The following is an 11205-nucleotide window of genomic DNA, read 5'->3' as shown; positions in this document are numbered from 1 at the left end:
TAAAAATAGATAATATACAAGATGGAGCACTGTTCTTTTCACTTCACTAGCACTATTCACGCACTGCACTACACTGAGTGTCACGTCACAAAGAGTGTCAGAGGAGTTGGCAGTGTCTGTCTCCACTTATGTGCCATCAGTTTGACACTGTGTGTGTTCATCTCCTGGACGTGAGGCACCGCGGCCGTGAACAAGTTCCACATCCTGGAGACGCGTCCTGCGAAGGTGCGTTGATGCTGACACCCGTGGGATCGCGGCACCTCTACGGCGTCACCACCATTGAGCACCGTTCTCGTGCTCCGTGCGGTGACTCTCAGAGGATGACGCAGCCCTGCCAGATGTGGCACTCTTTGCACCTGTGCCTTATGGAACACTACGATTGCCGCCACATCTCTGCGGTGTTCCAGTGAATCAAGAGGACGCTCAGGCTCTGGGTGAGGTGGTATTGCAGCATCTACTAGCCGTATGGCGCGGCGTTGGATGCTGTCCAGTCTCCTTCTGTGTGTGGCGGCACAGGACATCCAGGAGAGAGCTGCGTACTCAAGGTGGGGCCGCACCTGTGCCTTGTACAGCAGCAGTCTCCCCTTCCTGTCGAGGAAACTGGCGATCCTTCTGAGAGCGGAGATCCTGTGAGAGGCTTTCTTGGCAATGGATTTGACATGGCTGTCAAACCTCAGCCCTCGATCCACCTCCACTCCAAGTATCTTGACGTCATCTTGGAGTGGGAGAGCAGCAGCGCCAAAGACAACTTTCCTGCCATTGCTGCCATGGCGGCTGGGGACCGAGAGACAACCATTGCCTGTGTCTTCTCCGGCGCGAATGTCACTTGCCAGCGAGCACCCCACTCCTCTATCACTCGTAGCTGCTGATTGATGGCCTCAGCAGCCCGCCCACTGTCCTGGCGTGGATAGGTATAGGAGAGGGTGCAGTCATCAGCATAGGCCTTGACTCCTGGCAGTAGCTGGAGAAGATCATCCACGTAGATATTCCACAGGAGTGGGCCAAGAATTGAACCCTGTGGCACTGATGCCTCCACAGGCAGGGACTCAGATGTTTGCCCGTTGACAACCACCTTGAGGCTTCTGTCCTGCAGGTAATTTCCCAGGAGTCGTAGCAAGCCACCCTGGATGCCTTTAGCACGAAGCTTTTCCAGTAATCCGTTGTGCCATACTTTATCAAAAGCTCCAGCTATGTCCAAAGCAACCACTATAGTGTCCTTGCCGTCGTCGAGGGCGTCCTGCCACTGCCTGGTGAGAAGCATCATTAGGTCGGAGGTTGACCTTCCAGGTCTGAACCCAAACTGTTGGTCTGAGAGGAGGGCATTGTCCTTGAGATGGCTACACACCACCTCTGCCACGACCCTCTCAAACACTTTACCCACCACTGACAACAGGGATATGGGTCTGTAGTTTTTTGGGTCCGTCCTGGAGCTTTTTGTGTGCAGGAACTACTCGAGCCTCCTTCCACACTGAAGGCCAGACGTTTTCCCGTACACAAGTTGTGAAGACTTGGGTGAGAGGGGCAGCCAGTTCCTGGGAGCATCGCTTCAGCAGGTGCGGGCTGATGTCATCAGGGCCGGTAGCTTTCTGTGTGTCCAGCCCCGCAATAATCGCTTCACCTGCTGATGCGTCACCTCCACCATGGTGACAGTCTTCTCACATTGCTGGACCAGCTGAGGCGGTGGCTGCTGTGGATTCCCCACCTTCATTTTTCCAGCAAACAAGGAAGCCAGCAACTGTGCCCTCTCCTTACTGCTGGTGGCGACAGTACCGTCCTGCTTGCTGAGGGAGGGATGGATTCTTGGTGGCCAGTTCCTGTTTGTCCTTAACAAGGGACCACCAAGTTTTGTTTCCTACGCCAGTGCCACACAGTTTCCGGCGCAGGCTTTCCTCCCACTTTTTTAAGGCCCACTTGCTGGTTACCACCATCCTCCTGCATGCAGCCCTATGCAAGTCCTTGTTGCGCCGAGTCGGGTTCCTCTTGTAGCGGAGCCAGGCAGCATACTTTGCCTCAGCAGCAACACGGCAACGGTAGCCAAACCATGGCTGATCCGTCGGTCTGGTGGTGTATTCCCTGTGTGGGACGTGGCGTCTCTGGAGGGCGAGAAGGTGAGAGGTGAGTGCAAGTGCTTCACTCTCTGCTCCTCCCTGTAGCAGAGTGGCCCATGGGGTGTGGGTCAGGTCGCGGCGCAGGGAAGCCCAGTCTGCTTTGTTCCACAGCCAGATGGTGCGGGTGGTGGCCTCGTCCCGAGCCACGCCCACTTCCAGCTGTGTCTAATGTCCCTCCTCGTTCATCTCTCTCTCTCTCTCTCTCTCTCTCTCTCTCTCTCTCTCCATGGTGACTTCCTCCCAATGGGTGGATGCGGTTGTGAGTCTCTCTCTCTCTCTCTCTCTCTCTCTCTCTCTCTCTCTCTCTCTCTCTCATTACTTCTTCCCTGGGTGGATGAGAGTGGGTGAGAGAGAGAGAGAGAGAGAGAGAGAGAGAGAGAGAGAGAGAGAGAGAGAGAGAGAGAGAGAGAGAGAGAGAGAGAAAACAAAATTTGAAGATTTGTCTTTCATCTGTCTGTCTGTCTATATGCACTCGTATTTAAGTATGTATATATGTAGGTACTGGGTAAGTATATTCGTCTGTTTGTATGTGTGTAGTTAGCTGGTATAAATGTTTGTACGTATATATATATTTCAATCTGGTTTCCTATCCATCTTTATCTGCACGTCTGCCGCTTTACCTGTCTGTCTACAGTCAAACATGCTCACCACACCAAGTTACAAAGGAAACACTATGTGAAGCACAATACATAAGCACACACGCAATAGTCACACAAATCCACATCTCATATATAGACAGATACAAGCATCAGTGGAATATGGACATGTCATACTTACTTTAAAATAACTAACAAGATTACGTGAAATTCAAAGGTTTCTTGAGATTCTGTACATGACACGAGTTAGAATAGGATTACATAGTCACATTACACAAGACTAACGAAATTATACCGAATGCGTGAAGAGGATTCCATTATCAGACTATGTTGTACGAGTATTTGATAAGTTGTGCGTCTGTAACTGAGGAAAAGCAACAGCCAGTGAATCTCATTTCGTAGTGTACTCAAGATTTTTCAGTGATTGTTTACATTTTTTTTTTTTTTTTTTTTTTTTTTTTTTTGAGGGGTTGGGGCAAAATTATCCTTGTGTGCCGCAAATAAAATACACGTTGTAGGTGAGTTGACTCGTCTTTCAAGTCTCTAAATTTTGCTTTGTTAGATATTCAAGGCAGTATTGGGTACGTTTTAAAATTTCCATGACTTGAATATAACAATGTCGACTATTCTTGATTCACATCCTCACGACAACAACAAAAACAACTACTACTACTACTACTACTACTACTACTACTACTACTGTTACTGTTGATATTGTTCCTATATGCATAACAAACAACAACCCACATATTGAACATATTGCAAGTTCTTTATTACATGCAGACAAAGGAAGGGAAAGAACCAATAAGAAACAAAACAAACAAAAAAAGGAGCAATAAAAGTTTAACCCAAGAGTCACACGAACGGAAAGACAGTTTAGTCCTTTCCAATTTCATTTTAAGTGAGTTTTCCTTCCTTTTGGTTTTTTATGTCTTGTCCCGAAATTTCTCTCTCTCTCTCTCTCTCTCTCTCTCTCTCTCTCTCTCTCTCTCTCTCTCTCTCTCTCTCTCTCTCTCTCTCTCTCTCTCTCTCTCTCTCTCTCTCTCTCTCTCTCTCTCTCTCTCTCTCTCTCTCTCTCTCTCTGACGGACTTGCGATTTATGATGTTGGAGTGTCACTAAGCTAGATGTGCACAAGAAGAACATTCAGTTTCATATTGTTCAATTTCATCTTTGTTTCATTACATCCATGCGAGACAAAGAGTAATTACTTCATGACTGTTCCTTTTCTTAATCCCAAGGAAGACTTTACAATAATTTTCATCACACTGTCTTAATTGACAATGTTCAATTAAGACAATGTTCACCTCAGTTTTCTTTCTCGTCTCCATGTCCCTAAAATGATTATGTTTTCAATGCACACTTTCATTGTTTCTGTCTATTTCGTCTCCTTTTAGCAATGAAGAATAAAATAGTATTAAAATAGTATTGCTATTACCACTACACACACACACACACACACACACACACACACACACACACACACACACACACACACACACACACACACACACACACACACACACACACACACACACACACACACACAAGGGTACCCACCTTGAGGCTGTTAATGGCCTGCCTCGCCTGATCCAGCTCATACGCCACCGCCTTTTCCCTCCTGTGTGCCCTCTCCGCGTCCTCCCTCGCTGCCGCCACTGCCGCCCTCGCCTCACCGCTACCCAGCACCCCGCCGCCTCCCAGCACCCCGCCTTCGAGATCCAACCTGTGGGAGATGGTGGTAACAGTAGTAGTAGTAGTAGTAGTAGTAGTAGTAGTAGTAGTAGTAGTGGTAGTGGTAGACAAAGACAGTGAAAGTTTAATGGAAGATAAAATGGATGAGTGGGAAAACCTTTGAGGAAATTCGTGATTCGTGTAGCGGAAAGCAGCTGCGCCCACAAGGAGCTTACTGTCTTCTTGCATGTTTCCTTCGATGCCCTCTTCCTCCTCTTCCTCCATCTCCTTCTCCATCTCCTCCTCCTTTACTCCTCCTCCTCCTCCTCCTCTTCTTTCTGCCTTTACTTTGCTTTTACTGTTTTTTTTATTTTCCATCCTGCATTTCCACAAGCCGTCTCCTCTCCTCTCCTTTCTGCTCGTGACCTTCCTCTTTCTGCCCTTGACCTCCTTCCTGCTCTTCTATATCTCTTCGCCTTCTTCCTTTCCTCTCTTTGGCTTCTTCTTTACCTTCTCCAACTTACATTTCCTTCCTTTCCTGTCTCTTTACTTCGGATAAATTATTTGACGTTTCAGTTCAGAGACTTATTTTCATTCTTTATTTTCTGGCACAATTACTTCCTCTAGTGGTGCTGGGGCGAATTGCGGTAAGGAGGGCAATGTTGGTAGGTGTGTGAATTGTGGTAGTGGTGGTGGTGGTGGTAGTATGAGGGCAAAATGATATCTCTTATTCCTTCTCGTTGACATATCTCACAGTAGGAACATCTAATCTGCTACCACTTCACCTCATGACTTGCTTTAACATTTCTGCAGTAATTCCAGTAATGCCTTCAGTTTTCCCTCACTCAAGGTTTGCTTACGTTTCATGTACCTCCTTACCAATTCCTCCTTGCATAATCACTTGTTCTTTACGTGCCTCCATATCTTTTTACCTCCTCTTTGTTACCCACAAGAACTCAATTTTCTCCTCTCTTCTCCTCCATCCTTCTTTTTTATTTTAACTTCCTTCTAAACTTCTCATTTTCAATGAACTTTTCTCTCAACTTCTTAGCAATATTCATCATCTCTCTTCGCTTTACTTTTTTTTTCCTCTCGGTTCCTTAATTTTACTATTTCAAGATCTACACTGGTTTTGGCTTCACTTTTATTTCCCTCAGGCACATCTTTCTATAATACTATTTCTTCATACATCTCCTATTTTACAGTCTCCTCTCTCTCAGTTGTCTACCATTCCCTTTCCTTACAACCAATGAAGCTTCTACATCATGCCTTACTATTTATGATGCCATTGTATTCGCTATATCATTGTTAAGCACCTCACTTACACTTCATCCCTTCCTAACTGTCACTCATACTTTCTCTCAGTCTTCCACATTCCTCCTCATATTCCTCTCTCTACTCCTTCCTGACCAAACTTTCATTAGCCACTGCTGTATTCGTTTTATTTCTACCACCATTTTTGAAATACTTCCTTCTATATGCCATTTTCATCTTACCTATCACAACATAATGACCCAATCTACTAATCACGACTCACTACCATGACATACATTACATCCTTCCGTGTTCTCATATAACCACAGCTACGATGTCGGCCAGGCTCTTCTTTTAACCACTTCCATCTCTATTCCTCAGAGTGTACTTCTGAATTGATTTTGGCAGTGGTTTGTCAAAACCGACCTATCTTCTGTATGTAGATCCACCCGTATTTCCCATTATCATTCACTCCATCTACTCCCAATTTCGCTTCCACACTTCTTGTCTCACTACAGCACTCCCAGATTTCCCTGGCAAATAAAAACACTACAAAATATGAAGAAGAAATCAAGCAGAAGAAAACAGATGGAACATTAGCAAACATTGGTGGCAGCGAATAGGATACCAGTAAGAAGAAAGATAGGAAGTAAAAGCAGCGTACAGGAGATGGAAGGGAAGACCGAAGACAAGATGGATGGCGAGCAAGATTGAGGACTACAGGAAGGGAGGCGAGGAGGCCATGGCACGATGGATGGAGGCCCCAGGAACACACATCTATGGAGAGCCGTTGTGGCGGTCGATGTGGGTCTGTGAGGTGCCTCAAGTCTCCACATGAGTGAGTGAGTGTGTGAGTGAATGGGTGGGTGAGATGAAAATTAGGCCTACAGAAATTTGTAAAGGAGTGTATATGATTGCGTAAGTGAACAATTAAGGAAATCAGCCTGAGTGAATGAGTGAATGAATCAGTGAATGAGTGAGGAAGCAAGTAAAAAGAGGCATTGCTATATAGTGTTAACTCTCTCTCTCTCTCTCTCTCTCTCTCTCTCTCTCTCTCTCTCTCTCTCTCTCTCTCTCTCTCTCTCTCTCTCTCTCACACACACACACACACACACTTAAGCTTTTCCTGAAATGGAGGGAATCTTAAGCTACTTAACTCATTAGGGCCAAGCTTGCGGAGGCCATGAAATAATACAAAACAATTCTCCGCATTCGCAAACCAAATAACAATAAATAGATGAATAGATAAATGCAAACAACATTCTCCTTCTGAAAATAATACTAATATAAAAAAAAAAAAACGTGGACAGAATGAAAAAATATACATGTAAAAGAAAAACATTGAAAATATAAACGTGTAAAGTAAGGTAGACCAATATTTACTCATTCAATAACCTAAATACACAAGAGCCTCCCATTTCCCAGCAAACCTTTACCTTCTCCTGAGGTTTTCACACTCATGCTTCCAGTAATGTGCCTGCCCCGCCTCGGCCTCCAACTCCCGCAGTCTGCCCAGCTCCGTCTCAACCTGCAACAGAAAACGTGAGTCCTCAGTAACATTCCTAATGAGTTAAGAGAAAATGAGAGACGTTAAGGATACACTAAAGTAATTTATGTGAATTACGTGTATCGGAAAATGTGAGAGATGGAAAAGCGAAGGTAAGAGAAAATAGGTTACAAGAAAAAGGGAATTTGGTGCTGAAGAAATATAACAGCAGGAAATCAATGAAAGAGTGAAGGAGAAAGAACAACAAAGGGAGGAAACAGATTAAAAAGAAAATATATCCAAATAGGAGAAAAGAGGAACTGAAGGCAAAAAAAGATCAAGAAAGAAATCAATGGCAGAAGAAGGAGAGGAGGAAGAAGAGACGAAAGGCTGCGGGTTTTTGGAGAGTAAGATGGATGAAAAACAGGAGGAGGAGGAGGAGGAGGAGGAGGAGGAGGAGGAGGAGGAGGAGGAGGAGGAGGAGGAGGAGGAGGAGGAGGAGGAGGAGGAGGAGGAGAAGAAGGGAAGAGAAGTGTTGATTCTACCCAGAGTGTGATACAAATTGGTGGGACATTTGTGTACTTAAAATGCCATATACTAAAGAAAAACCTTCTACATGGTAGTTTTAAATACAACATTTGTGCATAAAGTTCGCTGCTAAATACATCATACCATCATACGAAAGGAGAAAAATTCATGTACAAGTCTCTCTCTCTCTCTCTCTCTCTCTCTCTCTCTCTCTCTCTCTGGGAAGGATGGAACATATTACAATATCGAAAAATAACTTTGTGAATACTTTATGTCTCAAGAAGGAAGGAAAAAGAGGAGGGAGGGAGGGAGGGAAGGAAGGAAGGAAGGAAGGAAGGAAGGAAGGAAGGAATAAAAGAAGGTTAAGGAAGGAAGAAGGAAGAAAGAGCAAAGGAGACAAGGATGAAATATTATTGGTATTATTATTGTTATTGTTATTACTTTGGGTTTCCTCGTTTCAGTTGTTTTCGTACATTATAATATGAAATGTATTTATATTTTCTCTTTCGTGTGGAGGCACTTCTTTCATCTTTTTTACGATTCACTCATAAAAAAAGAGCAGAAAAAAAGAAGAAAAGAAAAAGGAAAGGCAAGGGGAAAAGGAAAATGATGAAAATAACACAAAAAAAGTTAAGAAGATATGGGAAGATAATAAACAAGAGAAAATGAAAAAGAGGGAAGGGGAGGGAAGGAAAAAGAGAAGAAGAGAAGGGAAGGGATGGGAAGGGGAGGGAAGGATTTGGGGCATTTACATTTAATAGTTTTTTTTTCTTTATAACCTAATATTGCCCTCTCTCTCTCTCTCTCTCTCTCTCTCTCTCTCTCTCTCTCTCTCTCTCTCTCTGTGTGTGTGTGTGTGTGTGTGTGTGTAATAATAATAATAATAATAATAATAATAATAATAATAATCATCATAATACGGTTTATTAGTAATTGCAGTACATACATACTGAAAATGTACATATGGGGATTGAGGGAGACTTAAGATTAGAACCTTAACTTAATTGTTTAGGTGTGTGTGTGTGTGTGTGTGTGTGTGTGTGTGTGTGTGTGTGTTATATTTCACATTCCCCGTATTATTCCCGTATTTTACATTTTCCCTGGCCTCCTACGTTACGTGAATCCAGCCTTTCCTTTTATTTCCCTTCCCTCACATTTCCACATTTTTCCTTTATCTTTCGTTCCCTCCTGTCAGTTTACATTCTCCCTCCTCTGTACATTTCATCTTTCCTTGCTTCACGTTTTCCAACTAAAACATCCACCCCTCTCATTTTTCTTCACCTCCTCTCTTCGCTGGAAGCCTGCAATAAACTATAAACGCGGTAATCTTGTGCATAAGGGCCAATAAGCGGCTAGATCCTCATTTACGCCACTGCTGCGATAAAAGTAAGGAAGGCAATTCGCTTTTCAGTCCATAAGAGTCTTCATTTCACCCTCATATTGTGAAAAGCTCCGTAGCTCCGTTATCTCGTCACGACTGTTTTTCCAAGGTCACAGAAATTACTTGTCCGGTTCACAAAGACTATTTCGTCTGTTTAAGAATGTAAAAATTTTCTTAAACTGTCGCTAAACACGTAAAAACACACTAAAATATACGTGTAACTTCAAGTAGAGCCCGTGGAAAGGGTGGTGGCGTGGCGTAGACGTTTTGAGAATATACGTGGTTATTGCCGTCTCGCGTGTCTCGTTTAGTGTTCGACGCAAAGGCTATAAGACGAGCGCCAAGGAAGGTCATAAGAGTAGATGGCGCTCTCGTTCTCCAGGGTGCCGTTATTGGGATACTGTCTTATTGTTGTCCCTCTCCCTGTCTCTGTTAGGTCTCGGTTGTTTCTCTGTTTGTCAGTTGGTACAGGTCTCTTTCACCTAGCGCGCGCGCTCTCTCTCTCTCTCTCTCTCTCTCTCTCTCTCTCTCTCTCTCTCTCTCTCTCTCTCTCTCTCTCTCTCTCTCTCTCTCTGACCTTTCTTTGAGACCCACCGCCAAAGAGGTTATCTATTTTTTCTCCTCTTCCTGAGAAATTATTTAGTCACCCCTTGTCATTCTCCGGGGGCGTTCATAATAAAAGGTTCTTCTGAACGACGTACAGGGACTAAAACTAAGACTACTGGCACGATAAGGAGTGACTGAGGGATGAGTGTGTTAGTGTCTGGAGGAGAGACTGAGGGTTGAGTGTGCGAGTATCAGGGAAAAAAAACAAAAAACAGCGTGAATAAGAGGAAAAAGAGAGAAAAAAAAAATCTTAACATGGTGCAATCAAGAAAACTCCACCAGAGGAAAGAAAAATAAGAGATTACCTTCGATTTCATTCTTAATCATTGAAGGAGTTAGAAAGTTATCGCTTCTACTATTCAGTATCACTTATTTTGCATTAGACAGTATAGTTTATTACACGCAGGCACAAGAAGGTCAAGAGATCTGCTGTTGCCTGTGCTCCTTTATGAGACTAACAGCGAGTCATTCATAACCGCAGCAAATCGTGTGAACAGCAACATTAGATTACATTAATGTACAAAACTGGGACCAAAGTTCAGGTTGCTTGGGAAATGCCTTTGGATTTAATTATGGAGGGGTCAGTCAGTCAAACGCATTCTTCCAAAGTGACGTAGATTTCAAAGGGCGGAGTAAAGACTGCAACTGTAGCGCTTCCATTTGTTGACTTTCCAAAGAACCCACGCGAGGAGCGGAGCGAAGGGTGGCCAGCAACACACGACGGAGTTAGAAGAATGTAGGTCTCAGCGTCTGTGGATTCTGCGGGCGATATTTCATTATTTTTATTCTCTCCCTCCTCTCGTTGAATATTCATGACTTCCTCCCCTCGCTAACGTTCTGCTTCCATGCGCCTCCCACTCTCGTACTTTCTCTCTTTTTTACCTCTCTCTTTTCGTCTGTGTTTTGCCTTCACACCGCAAACACGAGTGAGAGGAACAAGCGCAATAAACTCCGGGAAGCGTGCTCCGAGTTTTATCTGTTCTGGAGTCAATAAACAAAGAATGAAATACAACAGAGGAGGTAAATAAACTAAGGAGGAGAACACTCACACACCGCACTAGATCCAAGAAGCGAGGTACGCCACGACACACACACACACACACACACACACACACACACACACACACACACACACACACACACACACACACACACACACACACACACACACACAAACTTTGATTAGGTTTTCTTGGTCTGAAAAAATGAATTAATGAATAAGTAATGTCATAAAAACTTCCAGCTCTCCACACTAAAGTAAATGAATACAGTAAAAACAGAACCTTTTCTTTGTCATTATTCCTCTTCCTTTTGTACAGTGATATATTGAGAGATGATCGATAGATACTCAGAAGCAGGCGTACTAATAGGTGAAGGTCTATACTAATTCGACAGTAAAATAAAACACATTAAATTAATATAATAAGAGAATTTACACCTCCATCTGGCTTCTAACAGTTTAACCCCTTCAGTGCTATGGCGTGTTTTCATATTCATTCTACTTACTATTTGGCAATTTTATAAAGGTTCAAAAACTTCTATGGGAATTAAAATAGTGAAGACTCTGGCCATTA

General features: G+C 43.8%; 1 protein-coding gene across 5 annotated transcripts in view; it reads right to left on the bottom strand.

Annotated features, from left to right (window-relative positions):
- Positions 1 to 11205, bottom strand: part of LOC123504992 (trichohyalin-like) — a 335118-nt gene that overhangs the window by 179005 nt on the left and 144908 nt on the right. For all 5 annotated transcript variants that reach the window (XM_045255983.1, XM_045255984.1, XM_045255986.1 and 2 more), the window contains 2 exons: positions 7067 to 7158; positions 4263 to 4428 (listed from right to left, as the gene is read on the bottom strand). In XM_045255983.1, coding sequence (XP_045111918.1) covers positions 4263 to 4428; positions 7067 to 7158 — 258 coding nt within the window. The remainder of the gene's footprint in view (positions 1 to 4262; positions 4429 to 7066; positions 7159 to 11205) is intronic.

The sequence above is a fragment of the Portunus trituberculatus genome, chromosome 17 (assembly GCF_017591435.1).
Source record: "Portunus trituberculatus isolate SZX2019 chromosome 17, ASM1759143v1, whole genome shotgun sequence".
Classification (NCBI taxonomy): Eukaryota; Metazoa; Arthropoda; class Malacostraca; order Decapoda; family Portunidae; genus Portunus; species Portunus trituberculatus.
Note: the sequence above shows the minus strand (reverse complement) of the source record. Positions and strands in the feature narration are given on the sequence as shown.